We start from the raw sequence: 16,181 nt of genomic DNA on the forward strand, positions 1-16,181 counted from the left end.
TCAAAAGAGTTGTAATTTCTTAACTCTGCCGGTAAAATATTTTGCTGTACAAGCACCATACACACAGAAGATCCAAACCAAAGATGACCTAAAGGATGCATATTGCAGAATAGAATGCTAATCCCCAACAGACTCTTGGAAAAATACTTGAGCTACTGTTAGGAGTAAACAAGAAACTCCTTATTTGTCATTTTCCTCCTGTGAAAGAAAACAACAGAATTTTCAGGGAAAAAAAACCCCATCCAGTTACTTGTCTGAAGAAAAAGATGTAAAAAAACATTCACTATGAAAAATCTTTGAAAAAACTCTGTGGTTTTCTTTTAGCCAAGAGAGGTTACAACTTGAAAATAACAAAAAAAACCTGTCTTAAATAAGAGAAAAAAACCTGGTGTGCAACTCAAAAAAATGCACCACAAATAAGAACATTACCACTGACACGGTGCATTTGTGAGAGTAACCATATGTTCAAAACCCATGTACAAAGAAGATCTCACAAAACTAAAGGTTAAAGACAGCAATATAAGAGAACTGTCACCATGGTGCACCCTTCTCAAATGTCAGGACATATGTCCACAGGGGTTTACATCTATTTTAATGATATCATGTAAAATGTAGAAACAAATATAAGAAAAGAGTAAGTTGTCAAAAGCTACCCTTTTTATATTTAAAAAATGAAGCATATTTTTAAATACATCTTACATTGACATATTTAAAATCAGGAACTGTTTATATTTCACGGCAAGGCTTCTGGAGAGCTTGTTCTGCACTATTCTACCTGGTGTCTGAAGTAATTTGTTTTTTCACGAATGGTAATCTTTACACGGAAACTTTAAGTCTACATGCTCAAAGCATTCTCTTCTGCACAATCACTACGTTTCCCTCTCTGGAGTATGATTTACATATTACAGACAATATTTAGAACATACTATCTTGAAACAATTCAGACACAACAATTTCAAATTGAAGTTTTGGAAGTTCATGTTCTGTCAAGTCAAATAACCTGTTTTATCTACTTGCAAGAAATGCACAAAACTTTTCAATTTCCAGAGATTTCCATAATAGCTTGTTTTTCTAGTATCACATTGCATCAAAGCTCTACCTGAAAAAACGATAGTAAGATTCAAAACCAGTGATGGATATCTAAACACCTTCTTTGCAACTCTTATGAGCTACTTCTTACAGATTTCTAGAAAGTAACATGAATTGAGCTACAAGTACACCCACTACACAAAAGACTTTAAGCATGCCATAGTTAAAGTTAAACAGAGAACAAATACTATTTTCACCACCGTGATGTATACAAGAATTATTCCAGTCTATCTGTATCTGGTCCAGAAATCCAGTTACACTGAGAGCCTTCAAAAGAAGGCTATGGGAAAAAACAAAACAAAAAAACAATAAATCAAGAATAAAAACAGGACAGGATGAAAATGATAAGGACTATTTTTAAATTTCTTAAGTTCCTCCAATGTCATGCCTTTAGAGGAAATACAAATGTTTCTTACAGAGTATTCAGTCACCTGAGGGTTGTGGGGAACGTTCATTATTGGACTCATCTTCTGTCATTGAAATTGCCATGGCAATTGTTGAAGCAGCAATGGAAATCATCTGCCCAGGAAGCTCTGCCCCTGTAAAATACCCATGTCTATGTGAAAAAGAAAAAAACTTGATTCTTAAAAAGGTTTGTTTGTTGCTTGGTACTCACAAAAGACATCAAAAAACAGAAATTATACAAATAGAGACTGCTAGTTTTCAATATGTACTAAGGGGTGTTATTAGCTTTAGTATTACAATGCACCTGGAGACAAAACACAAAACCAGTTCATTACTTAGCACTTTTATGCCTAATGAACTGCTACCAACCAAGTAGTTCACAGTTGCCCATAGTCTGATTAATCTAAAAATCTTTATAACAGATAATAAACTTCACTAATCAAGATTCTGATCACTTTCAAGATAGGAAAAAAAATCTCAAAATAATCATCCAGCTAGTATCAGAAACATCTGACATTCTCTTTTATACAAAATTGACTCACAACTGGCAAAAACTACTTTTCTCTAAGTTTAAACACAAACCACAGTTTTAAAAAATTGGTATTTTAAAAAATAATTATTGGATAAAAGAAACCCCTGTGGACTTCTCTCAGTTTCTCTCATACTCAAGTATTATAGGAGCTATGAAAACCATATTGTTCATTTCTTTCAAAATTAGACTCCAGTATCAAATTTCCTGGGCTTGCTTTATGCTGGAAACTACACACAGGATTCTGAAAACTTAAGTAATTAGGCTTGACAATCAGATTCGTTACTTTGCTATCAAAAAGAAACATCATTCCACTGCAATGATTTTCTCTAAAGAGCCAAAGACTCACTTCAACACATATCAACCACTTCTAAGAAAAAATACTAAAAATCTTATAGGAAATTCTTGTAATCTCTATGATATTGAATTTATAGCAACATGGTCCAGATTCCTGCACTTGACTTTACAGAACTTTTGCTTCCAGTAATAAAACAAGCAGTGATTCATTCCTTACCAGAAGATTCCTTTCCATTCTGCTGTTCATGCAACATGCCTACAGTCATTAGAACAACTATAACCAAAAACACAGGAATTTTCCAGGAACCTGCCACAGAAGCTGAAAGATACAAAGGTTTTTTAACAAGGAAAAAAAAAAAAAAATTAATAAATAAATTAAATTAATAAACTCTACCAAGAAAGGCATCACATCAACCAAGAATAATCTGGGCAGAAACTAACAAGTGAATTACATGAAAGTACACACAAAATAAATACATTTTAGATATGAGGCAAATAATATTTTTCCCCCATGTTAGATCATCACAGAGTGGAATCAAGCAGTGCCTTCTTGGGTTTTGTTTTTCAGTTAGTACTTCCAGCAAATACAAGACTGTCAAAAACCAAGCAAATGCAAAGCCATTATGTGTAGTTTTAAAACGCAGGGAAGTGTCCCCACATGGTCAGAAAAACCCTTGAAACATGCTGCTAAAGCAAAGTAAATCACAAAGTACATTCTGAAACCTTCTATCATGATAGTCTTCTATTATTTACATGATACTTCCACCACAAACTCTGATACGATAATATAATCTGATAATCTATAATATTAAATATGTAAAATAAACTGAATACTAACAGATTACTGTAATCTTGTATTTGTATTAACAGATTATATAGATTATTGGCAAATTTATTTGACATTGCTGATATCATATCAACATGCTTGTTGACTACTGATTTTTTTTTTTCTTCTATTACTACTACTAAATGCATTTTGCAGTTTCTGTTTTGGTTAGTGGCAGGCTCTCAATAAAAGAACAACATTAAAAATCATCACAAATGAAAGTCTAAATCCACCCACATGTGACCACAGGACTTCACTACTGCCAGGAAGTAAATACCAGGTCTGTGTGCCAAATGAAGGCGAATCACACAAAGTATAAATAAACTGGGCAATGGAAAGAGTGGAAGACGTGTTGCTCAACATCTTGGTATCTTCCCTTTCCTCATCCCAGGTCTCCCTGCTGGCCACGCAGACAGAATTACTAAGCAGAGAAAATGGTGTGCATTTTAGTTCCATTATCAAGATTTAGCAAGAGCAAATGAGCACCTTTGTTTTTGAGACAACGGAGTACCAGCTGAGACATTAGAATAACAACTTCTTGTTACTCACCTAAGTGAAAGAGCAGCATAATCCAGACAGGGACAGAGACTGCTTTTAAGTAACGTTCAGTGCTTATATTCCACTTGAATGAAACCATCAGCAGGTAACCAACTACCAATGTCCATATCTTCAAGAAAAAGATACACACAGGTATGTATATACTCAAGTACAATAGAGCTCTATTTTGACACGTGTATACACACACATCTACACACTCTGACTGCAACACCAAGAGGATTGATGTCAGGTTCTAATTCTTTAAGAAGCCTGCATTTCAAAACTGTCAATTAATTGCAAGAGTTTTAGCTCTACTTAAGAGAAAGGTAAAGTTTGTGCTAAGTGTAAGGGCAGGCTAGACATGCCTTTGATCGGCTTTCAGTATGGTTCCAATGTGAGAGCAAATATACATACAGTTTTGTACCCAAAAACCAAGCAGTTACTCAGGAACTTACTACTGAAAGGTGAAAACCTCAATGTGGCACCAGTGGGGCCACAGAGAGACAGAGCCAGTGGAGCACAGAGCAGCTTGCCAGTCCAAAGAGACAAAGCAGGGTTTAAGCCAAAGACAGCCATCAGGAAGCACAGCAACTGCTGTTCCACAAAACAGTCTCACATTTAAATGACTTGTAATTTTATCAAACATTACACTAAAAACATTAGATAGAGAGAAATGTCCGTGACTACACCAAGGGGCAGATGCGGTCATTTTAGTTTTGCTACCTTTGACTGCCTTGTACAACTCTTCTCATCATATAAATCCCAATACAGAATTCTAATTAAGAACATTGAGATGAAGAATTTGAGCTTGAAAATACTGAAGATATGAAATAAAAGGTACGAAAACTGGGAAAAATAAACCTCTGTGTTGCATTCTTAAAAAAAAAAAAAAAAAAAAACAGACATTTCTGGTCCGAATTCAACAAGTATCACCTAGCTGTAATCAGTTAATGACACCTTTAAATTTACACTTGTAAATCCAAAAACCCCAACAAAGTTAAAACAGAACTTCTATTAACAGCACTTGCTGAATCAGAAGCCACTATAAGAAGTAAGAATCCACTGGCAAAAACACAGAAGCAGCAATTAGAACAAAGCAAAAGAACTTTCACCTCTTTACTCCACACTATATAATTCATGCTGGAAAGGCAAAAGTCCCTGTGAAAAGCAGGTTTATGTCACTACTCCCATGTACCTAATTGGTGTGGAGGAAATCTTAATTGTATTGAATTCAGCAGACAAGTAGTGACGGACCTCTAGACTTCAGAGGCAATGTTCACATATACAAGGTTATTTAAAATCACTTAAGAAATGTGGGCAAATGTATATACCCTTTTCATATTACTCTTTCTCATCAAAGATGATCAGCCCAATTTTTCACTGCTTTCTATCTAGTCTTGTATCAATAGAGCTGAGTAATGATTATGGCCAAATGTGAACTCAAGATATGTGTCTAAAACTAACACAACGCTTAGATATTTAGACTAGTCATAAATAAAATACTGATCTGAAATGCATGACAGCACTCCTTTAATATCATAGGTTCATAACAAAATCATTCATAAGGCATATTACTGCATAACTGTAATTGCAAGAGATAAATCAGTATGAAGATGCTATCCTACTCCCTAATATCAGCCATGCAGCATCTTTGTATGATAAATGTTCCAGTATCAAGCTAATTTTTCTCTTTAGCTTTTAAACTTAAGGACAAATTACAAATAGGAGATTCAGTAAGTTCAATGAATTAGACTTTCTGATCAAAAATTTGACACAAGTAGGAGGCTAACAGGGCAGAAGCCGATGTTTAACAGACAACAAAGCAAAACATGTTCCACGCACTGCTTTCAGACATGCATGTAGTTGAATGAAAAGCTAAATAATAGGGTTTAGGTCTTGCAAAGTTTTTGCATTGTTAAGTTACAATAGTTCATTTATTCTCATTTCTAAAAGCTTAGCAAATGGCTCGAGTATTTATTTCTATTCAGAAGAGAGAAATAGCTTATTTTAAAACAAGTCAGTCATTTTGTTTCAGAGATGAAACAGTACAGTCCTGAAACCCTGTAAAAAACCCCTATATAGTCAACTGACTGGTGCAAAAGGTTTAATTTCAGTAACAACATGGATTAATCAGTTCTTTACTAGTTACAGTTATGGTCAAGTACTTCCCTACGCTGCAAGAAATAAACTGCAGAGGAACTAGGGGAGCCTACTTCCAACAATTCATAGCTGAAAGCAACTGACAAAGCAAATTAACTTAAACTGACAGGGACTAGGATTTCATCCCATACAAACTTCCTGCCCTCCCCGCCGCCCTTAACCCTTTAAAAGCATGTTGTATAACTTGTTGCACTGTTCTTCTGAACAGTCTCAAAGGTATTTGGCTACAAGAGCATAAGAATATTAACAGCCTCTTTACTATTACATGTCCATCTCAACAACTGACAAAATGGAAATGAAGATTAAAAGATATTGGCTACTTTCATTAAAATTAAGATACTTTTATTACTGCACTGAAACAAGAATGGATATAAATTTCGTGCTAAATCAAAGTGTCTATATATTTCATTTGCAAGACTATACAGCTAGCCAGGCAACTAATACACACACTTCAATTATTGTAGAACGCATTACCAACTATAAACTACTTATTTATCAAGATGAGGTCAGTTGCAGATGCCTAACTTTCACCAAATGCTCTCAGAAATTTAAATGCCTATTCAACCACAACTATTACTTAGACATGCATGACTCCCATGTATCACAATTTCAGAATGGTTTAATCCTGTAATCTTTCCTTCTTCCTTTCCTAACTAGTATGCATTGTCTGAACAGACAGTCAAGACCTCATTTCTCAAACTTCCTTTGCATTTTGTAGCACCCCTCACAGATTGAATAAAACATTGTTTTGCTTTAGACATATAAAGCAAAGCTGCTTATTCTCAGAATAAACTCAAGTGATTTCTTGTCTTTAAATTGCCAATTGAAGGTAAAATTACACCACAGTAAGATGTAGCTTTTATGGTACGCTCAAGCATCTCCTTCGGTATTTTGATTTTTCTTTTAAATTTCAGTGTTGGAAAGTCTAGGAATTATCAGTATGACTGTATCATCTATGTTACTGAAAGTCTGTTTCCAGCTCCAGTTACAGTTGAGAGAATTTGAAAAACTGAGACATTCTTTTGGCTTTAGACCTATTTTTTGAGAATGAATCCTTTACAGTACAAAGGGTAATGGACAAAAGCAGGAACACAAAATGTTCCACTTAAACTTTTGGAAAAACTAAGGGTGAGGGAGCGAGCACAGGTTGCCCAGGGAGGTTGTAGAGTCTCCTTCCCTGGATGTTCTCATAACCCACCTGGACACGGTCCTGTGTGACCTGATCTAGGTGAACCTGCTTTGGCAGGGGAGTTGGACTAGATGATCTCTAAAGGTCCCTTCCAACCCCTACTGTTCTGTGATTACTATTTAACTCTTGACAACATTCATATTGATTTCCACTGAAGAGCAAAATTCTTCATTTACACAGTTCACTCCCTTTTTTTCCTATCAGAAAGTTAATTTCTAAGGGAGAGGTGCTCATCTTTAAGGAGAGAGATGAGCTCATTTAATAGCTCACTGCTACTGAAAACAGCACTTCATCTTCTCCCACTGCCAGTCAAGCAGTTCCACCTCTTCTGCACTCTGGCTTCAACATCCATCCAGACAGCAAAAGCTCCCTAAAACTATTTGGAAAAACAAACAAGGTTGTCTTCTAATTCAGTTACAGCTAAACAGGTTCACAGAGATAAGACAGGCACCAATAACAGGGCAACTGAAGAATATGTCAGGAGTGGGATCAGAAAGAACAGCTTCCCCCTAGTAGCCAAACTGTCAGAAAGACTCAGCCTTCCCTGGAATGTTGCCCCAACAACTCAACATCCAGCAGTGAACACATTTCCCCCCTGCTTCATGTAAACCACCCAGTGGTAAACCCATCAGTGAAGACAGAGTAGAATAACCAACAGTTACTTATTTTGGAAGGCTGAGAGGGAATATATAAAAAAGTTTTCATTTTTTTAACAAGTCAGGATCTACCAAATGGTGAGTTTTGGCTCTTAATTTTCTAGTTGTAATTTTACCCTCTCCCTTTCCCATTTCAAAGTCTTGCTTTTTTGTTCATGTTGCTTTTTTCTACTTGGAAATCATTTCAGGGTTTGTTTTGGAGTTTTTCACTTGAGATAATTCATATAATTTGGTGAAAACATGGATCCAACCCCAACAGTTTCCTACTTTCCACTTTGTTTTGGCATTACAACAAAAACAACAAGAAAAAGTCCTAACTATCCCATCATTTAACATTTGAAGTTAAAGTTTTCATTTGGAAATAGATATTTTCTTTTTTTTTTCCTAAAATAGGAAAGTCTTTAAAACATTGACCAAACATTCAGATGGCACTTTCTGCAAACTTGTAAAACAGTGCTGCACTGAGTGGAGGTGGTTGAACTGATTTTTTTTTTTTACCAGAAGTTAATTATTTCTACCTCTTCTTCCTCAGTGGTGACAGAGTCTAGTGAAAGAAAATTGAAATACCACAAAAAGCTGAGCAGAATAATGTTGGACTTGAAAAATTACGCAACATGAGGCATGAAACTAATCACTAAAAGGCAACAGTGTTTGCCACCATGGACACCACAATGTTTTCTTTATTTATCTGTTCATTTGAAAATGGCTTTCTAAACAATAAAAAAGATAATAAGGAAGCAGGTAAGGAATTATGACAGTGACAGTTGGACTCTAGTTTTCAGAACAAAAGTTAATTCCATGTGGCATTACTGTATACTCCACAGGACACAAGAAGAAATACTCCGCAATGTGCAATTTAGCTGAACAAAGAAAAGATAATTGCATTTAGCATGGAGACAGTCTTTTTCAAACAGATATAAAACAACAACAAAAAAATCCTGAAGCAACTAATCACACATACAATCCTATTGCCCAATTCTCAATCAGCTCTTCCCTCCACTAAGGAAGCCATCATTTACCTGCCTAGATATCCTGATTTTTTTTTCCCCCAAGTGAATACAAGTAAGCATAAACGTGACAGACCGAATTATTCCTTGTTCAGTTCTGTTTCTTCTAGAATCCCTGTGACATATATCCATGTAGATATATTTGGCATTAGCACACACAGACTGCTAAACTATGTGCAATAGAAGCCTGGTGTTCAGCGAGAACATCCCTTTTCAAAGGGACATTATTAACTTGTAACTAGAATCCTGGTGTAGAGAGGAACTGACCATCAAAATCAATACTGTCAAACATGAGTTACAAGTGCTATCAATGAGTGTTGCAACTTTTCCTACACCGTGAGTTTAAGGAAATCCATTAAATAAAAGCACTGTTCAGAGATGCAACTTTTCAAGATTCACTCAAAAGAGGTTTTTCAGAGCACATCAGATCACTGCAGACAGAGTACCACTCCACTGACACGCTTCATGATGACGCTTTCACATGAGACTGCTCTTCAACATATGCAATTTCTTCACTTTCTTGCTTTATTCTGCAGACCACAGTCAAAATTTTGCTGGACAGTTCCATAACAAGTATTCCTTTCACAGGAAGTACAAAAAGAAAAATCACGATGTTCAAATAAAAGTTATGAATTACCAAAAAAAAGTAACTTCATACAGCATATATCATTAAGCTCAAGGCTAGCATCAGCTCAGTGCCTGGGGCTGTAGTTCACATGTATAAAACTAAACAAGTTCATAAGACTTTTCAAGAGAGGTATCTCACAGTAGCTTCCTGCAAAACTAAGGTGAACGTGGAAAGGAAAAACAAATGTGGAAAAGAAAGCACTATCAACATCTCAGTCTTTCCCTGCCCCTCCTCATCCTGTTTTTAAATAAGCCACATGTGGTCTCGGGCAGTTGATCTCTACCAAGTTGTGAAAACAAACCAAAATCTGTGTTTTGGGCAAAATGCGTTTACAGTCAGTACCTGGCTTTATGATTTGTAAGTCACGATACCAAATAATGAAAGGATTATTATAAACAGCAGAATGAATACAAAAGGGTTTTTTTCAGGTGTGGGATGTTTTTTATTCTGTGCAAGTTTTAGAAACTTGCAAGCCTGTCCAAATTAGAAATGGAAAGGAAAAACAAAACACAAAAAACTCCACAAATCCAAAAAATCCAAACTCCATCTGAAACACTCAAAAACCCCAACAATTATATGTAACACAAAAACCAGATTGTGTAATTCTCATTTGTAATTATTCCAACATTATAGTCAAACTTTGCCCTTTCCTTTGCTAGAAGACAAAATTGCCCCATCAGGTAAACCTGACACAATGTAGAAACTTTTTTGCCTCCACAGGTGACATTCAGTAGTGTTGTGGAAGCCAAGCATCTTGGAACCTGTGACCCAAAATCTTTGCCAAGAAGCATGCTTGAGAACTTCAGCCTGCAAGGGTTACTTTAGGGGCTGCTGATACTTAGTGCCAACAGAAGAAGCGGAGGTTTCCCTGGTGAATGTGTTTGATGGCCTCCCTGACAGGACTGGACAAAACAGACGTCTACTTTGACAATATTCCAATGTAGTGGTCATGGCAAATGATGTTTCCAGATTTCCCCAGTAGTGTAGTGAGGAAAGGATTGATTACATACTCTAACTGCATGCAAACTACTACAACAAAAAGAGTTTACCTACTTCAAGTCAGAGATATAAAAATAAACTGACACACACATATATAAGCACACGGTTTTGACCCTGACCAATAACTTGTGACAAACCAAGGAAGAAAGACTGGACATGGGAGAAAGATTTTGACAGGCTTGTCATTAAGTTTGCCCCAGAGGATTCTGCCAATTATGATTATATCAGATTTAATTTACTAAGATGAACTTTAGAATCAATGCAGAGCAGCTGTATAATTCACTTCATCTGCCAGGATCTACACACTTTTTCTCTAAATAAATGTGTGTGAACTCTGCTGATGAAAAAAAAATACAGCCAACAGCTGGCATTTTCTCTACTTTAAAACATCAGGCTAAAATAGTTCGAACACTTGCCACAGAGCAGAAGAATTCCCTGTACCTTAGATACACTGCTGGATGCAAACATACTTTTAACAAAACTAGGACACCAAGGCAGTCCATGATTAGCCTTTCAGAAGGTATGCTAACTGCAAGGGTAACCACATTGAAATTGCTATAGCATATAAACGTGTATGGGTATATTCAGTTTGTTATGGGACAAACTCCCCTCCTTTTCAAGAAAAGAAAGATACAGAAAACATTTCCCTTCCTTATTAGATGTACCTAAAGCTCACATGGAGTGCACATTCTTTACACAAGACTTCTACAAACAACCTGGAGCCAAAGCAAGGAACTCATCTGGAATTTATAACCAGCTCCTATCTTCAAGGCCCAGCAGCCTACTACATCTCTTAAGCAAGTTTCTTCAAAAATGATGGATGAACTGTAAAGCACAAAGAAAAGGAGATGGTAGGAACAAAATGCTTTTAGACTAGACTAAGATCTTGGACTTGTTCTTCAAGTTCAGTGCTTTGCGATCACCTACCAAAAGGTCCTGTCATGCAGGTATCTAGGATTCCCAATTTCTTAACTAGAGGCGTGACTTAAGAACCACAGACAGGAATATAGCCATTTTCAAATCTCCACGCATGAATAGCGCAAATGGCTTTCCCAGATTTGAGTGCAACAGTACAAGAAAGCTCTGGAAGATACTTGTGCCAAGACACAGTTTACTATGTCATTATCACATGCAATTGCTGTATTTGGAGAACATTTTTTTCTGTCACTGAAGAGAATTTTCTGGCTCTGTATCACAGCCTAGTAGACACCATTAAAATATCTTTAGCTTGAGAACACTAAGTTGGTATCCCAAAAACCCGTTATTGTTCTCAAATTCTAATGGCACACATCCTCTCACTTCTCTAGTAAAACAGAGAGAATCAGAAAGGGAGAAGACAATCTTGCACGTTCTTCCTCTCTGTAAGCAGCAGGGAAGAATAAATACAAGGAATAAGAATAAATACACTGTATACCTTTGCAGCCCAAGGCAGACTCATCAGTGGCTGCAGCACAGAGATCCTCAGTTTACAAGATGAAAATTCTCATGAACAAACGTACTATGTTAGTCAGGTACTGGTCTCACACTTAAAACAGCCATGCTTGACCATCTCTTTTACTAAGCAATTTATATATCACATTCCTTGCTGTCTAAGGGAAAAAATTTGTTATTTTATATTAATTAAGTTATTCTATATCAAAATATTTCATAACACAGAAGCCTAGTTTTGCTTAGTGGGCTGCTAAAAGAAGCAGTGCAAGAAATTCAATTACTGTTACTTTTGCTTATCACACAGAGTACCTACAAACAAAAATGCTTGCAGTCTTCATGCAAGATAACATACAGAAGGAATTGTGGAGGATTCAGATCCCAGAGAACAGTACAATGGAGCAAATGGACTCATAGTATTCAAAATTCCTGTTAACAAGAAGACTGTACACATATGAACAGAGTCCTGCAATATAACATGGCAAGTAAACAGATTTAAAATGCTCAACTGAAATTAAAACAGATACTATTAAGTGATCTAGTTCAGGGCTCCTCAGCAGCATGGATAAAATTAAGTTATCCTGCCACAGCTCTGAGATAATACAAACTAGGGAACAGCACGATTTTAAAAGACAGAATAGGAAAAACACCATAAAGCATAAAGATGATGCCAGGCTGAGTTGAGGTTATTTACAGAGGGAAGCCCACAGTTTCCCAGATAGGGCCCCAAAGAGACACATGTAGCTTGCTTAGAAAGCTACAGCAACTGGTTTGCTTAAGATAGTCCACAATCAGTTATTCTGACATGAATCAAAAATCTTCCCAAGGAACTCTAGTTAGAAGAGTTCTGGGAGCTTACTATCTTTTGCCCATTTGAAACACCCCTTCAATGAACATGGGTGTCATATCAGAAACACTGGTGTTAAACAGAAGTACAGACACTGATAAACAAAACCACACTGCGCACAGAGGCATGCAGCAGAGCATTACAACCATAGTGATGGGACTAAATCAGTGCAACTTCCTTTAGAACTCTCATACTTACCCAGTCTTTAGGTAAAGCTTCATTAACCAAGTCTGAATAAAGGACTGGATTCAGCCAAGTAAGTTAAGTGAAGCAATATCACTATTTGTTAAAAACACAATGGGTAGGCCAATGTAAAGGAAAGTCATAAGGTTACCAAGTAAACTGTGTGGCAACTAATAAAAACTTCCCATTGGTACCAAGCCATGCTTACATTTTTCTACCACTCAGCTGATGGTAAAGAAGGCTGTATCTTGCTTCTTTGTTTTATGAAAATAGAGAGTCTTAATTTACCTATTCAGTCTTTAATTATACTCTTGAGGACACAACAGAACAAACTACATCTCCCCTGACATTATGCAGCATATTACAACACTTCGGGATAGAAAGCCAAGAAATCTCGTCTTCCAGTGTCTACCTTCAAGAGGCAAAGTACATTCTCCATCCCATACAAACTCAAAAAAAGCTCAAAACATCCTTTGTCATTACTTTTTTGTTTCTGGTATACACCACCAAAGCTGTGTTTGACAAGCTTTTCAAGAGTTTTGTGTTTTTTCCTTAGTAGTTTCTCTTTCTTCCCCACATATCAGTTTTTAGGTAGTTATTCAGTTTTATCTCCACATATAGCCCATTAAATCCACTGTGTATGCCATTTTTCCAAAAGTTGGGAGGGGTGGAGGAGGGGAGGAGTGTAGCTTGTCTTTTTGTTTAAAAAAATAGAGTAGCTTGAAAAGAGTCTTGAACACCAAGCAATCTGCTAACTGTACTTTTGTATTTAATAAAAATATTACTTACTGATCTCCTGTGCTTTCACATGCCCACTTACTTCAGACATGTACTAGTTTTCACGTTTTCAGGTATAACTAACAAAGTGGAAGTGAGTTCTGCCAGAGTTTTTAACTAGCCTGCCTGTCAAAAACACAAGTAGTCTCCCACAGTCTTTTTAAAAATTAACTAACAAATGCTACTTAATAGCTTTACTTTTTAACGTTGAAATTGAGCTTGCACTGTCTGACACTTGGAAGAAGAAAAAATGGGAAAAAAAAAGTAAATTGAAAGACAAGCTTTACAGTGCCTTCCCCCTACCAACTCATTGGCAGAGATGAGCTGTTATTTTACAACACTTAAGACACATCCTACAGGAGTCGATGTTTGCTCAACACCTGCCTTGAATTCCCTTTGACCTAACAGCATCTCAAAACCGAGGCGTGACTAAACTACGGACACGAAACATCGGCGGGGAGAACCTATCTGCTTCTGCTGTACCCACATGATGCCACACACCTTCTCTCCGCGCCGCGGGTTATAAGTACCTTGGGAGCGTTTCTGCAGAATTCCCTGGAAGCGGGCTGTCACGGCGCAGGCCGGCTTGCCCCGAGCAATACCCGACGCCCCGCAAAGCCACCGCCAAAGGCCACGTGCCGACAGGAGAGTTTCTGCGTTTTTTCGCGTGAAAACCAAGCAAAATAAAGGCTGTGGCGCTCGGGTCCGCAGTGCCCCCCGCCCCGCTAGCCCCCGACCGCCGCCGCGCAACAAGTGAGATGGCGGCCGGTGGCGCGGCCCACCTCAAGCCACAGCCCACCCTCCCCCGCCGTGCATCCCCCGGGAGGCGAAAGAGAAGCTGGAGCCCGCCGCGCCGCCTCACCCCTCCCCTCACCGGGAAGCTCGACCTCCCCCGAAGCCCCTTCCCGACCGAGGCAGGCACTCACCCACTGGCTGCTAAAGTAGTCCAGCCCCTGGCAGATGAGGCGGGCGGCTTGGGCCAGCAGCACCTGCACACCCAGGGAGCTGCCCAGGCAGTAGAGCCCGTAGAGCAGCGGCCCGCCGGCGCCCAGCAACAGCAGCAGCCGCCGCCGCCGCACCACTTGCTCGCCCAGCGCCTCCACCCCGTAGTTGGCGAAGCAGATGGGCAGCAGGAGGGCGGCCAGCAGGACGGGTGTGCGGGACCGCTGCAGGCGCCCGAGCCAGCGGCGGCCCAGCGCCGTCAAGGAGCTCTTGAAGGGGTGCAGGAAGGTGCCGCAGAGCACAGCCCAGAGCAGCGGCCGCAGGAAGGCCTCCAAGATGAAGTAGACCAAGACGGCGGCGCCGCAGCACAGCCCGGCGAACAGCAGCGCCCCGGTGTTGTAAAAGGCCTGCTTGATCGGCTTCTCCAGCCGCGGCAGCGACATCCCCGCCGGCCCGCCCGGGCTGCCCAGCCCCAGCCGCGGCATGGCCGCCGCGCCCTCCGCCCCGGCGGCGCCCGCGCTGGGAGAGCCCTCCGGCCGCCTCTGCTGCGCCGGCGAGCCCGGAGGGGCCGCCGCCGGGGGCTCTCCGCTGTCAGCCATGGCGCCCGCCCCCTTCCGCGCAGCGCCGGGCACGGCCGCCGCTCCGGGTGCCGCTGCCGAGGGCGCGGAGAGGCGGCGGGGACTGTGGGTAGGTAGTGCCGCCGCGCGAATCCGGGCACGGGCGAGCGCCCAGCCCGGCAGGGAAGGGGAGTTGCCGGCCTGGAAGGGAAGGGTGCTGGGAAATGTAGTTCTGCTGCAGGAGCGCCGGCGCTCCCCCCCGCGGCAGGGCCTGCTGGAGCGGAGTGTTCTGCGGGTCCTTAGCCCGCCGTTCCCACTTTGGTTACCGCCGGCTGCGGGCCGAGCCTTCCCTGCGCCTTCGGTACTTTGCTGAAGAAGCTTGCCATCGGCTGGAGCTTGGAAGCGCCCAGCAGCTACCTTCACATCCTCGCCCCCATCCCGAGCAGCACGGCCCTGTCGCTGCTTCGTTAAATGCTCCCCCCACACACTGCTGCTTTAGTCTCTAGAAGGAGGAAACATTCCCAAATTTGCAGTGTCATGACAATGTAGAGAGCACGACTGGTTAGACCAGCTGGAGAATTTTGTCTTGTCTGAACATGTTCTGGTTTCACATATTTTCACAAGGAAACAGCTGTGCTTTTACTGGGCATTAGACCCACTGAAAAAGTAGTTGTTCTGCCAGTTTTTTAAACCTGACGTTTGTGACATTATGTTGCATCAAACATTGGGGTTTTGTTTTTGCAAATAATCTAGTGAGAAGCTACTTTGCTGCATCTGGCATACACCAGACCTCTGTGCCACGCATAAAGGTGACAGTTAACATTTTACAGGTGGTCTAAATGCTCTTAAAATAATTATGCTTGGTCTGAGCAACTTTTATGAGGGCTGGAATCTATAACATTTGAAATAGTGCATCAGTTTTCCTTCCACAGCTTAACACAACCCTTTAGCAGGTACTAAAGCTATTGGTAATTCTACCATAAAACCCCCTGAGGGATCTTCCTCTTGTTTCTGAATGCAAGGTGCAGCATATTCTACTCAATATATTACAGAGGTTGCATACCTCTGACCATGTAAAAAGTCCACAGTTACGGTAATCTCATTTTTTAAAAGCTGCTTTGTTTG

The 16,181-nt window shown here is 39.8% G+C and overlaps 1 protein-coding gene across 1 annotated transcript in view; it reads right to left on the reverse strand.

The window, feature by feature from the left end:
* Positions 1-15,190, reverse strand: part of TMEM245 (transmembrane protein 245) — an 89,305-nt gene extending 74,115 nt beyond the window's left edge. Inside the window, exons 1-4 of the mRNA XM_061995605.1 lie at positions 14,484-15,190; positions 3,696-3,813; positions 2,538-2,639; positions 1,521-1,628 (exon numbers count right to left, since the gene is read on the reverse strand). Of these exons, the coding sequence (XP_061851589.1) occupies positions 1,521-1,628; positions 2,538-2,639; positions 3,696-3,813; positions 14,484-15,098 (943 nt within the window). The 5' untranslated portion in view covers positions 15,099-15,190. The remainder of the gene's footprint in view (positions 1-1,520; positions 1,629-2,537; positions 2,640-3,695; positions 3,814-14,483) is intronic.
* Between the last annotated feature and the right edge of the window lie 991 nt (positions 15,191-16,181).

This window comes from Colius striatus, chromosome 4 (genome assembly GCF_028858725.1).
Source record: "Colius striatus isolate bColStr4 chromosome 4, bColStr4.1.hap1, whole genome shotgun sequence".
Taxonomy (NCBI): Eukaryota; Metazoa; Chordata; class Aves; order Coliiformes; family Coliidae; genus Colius; species Colius striatus.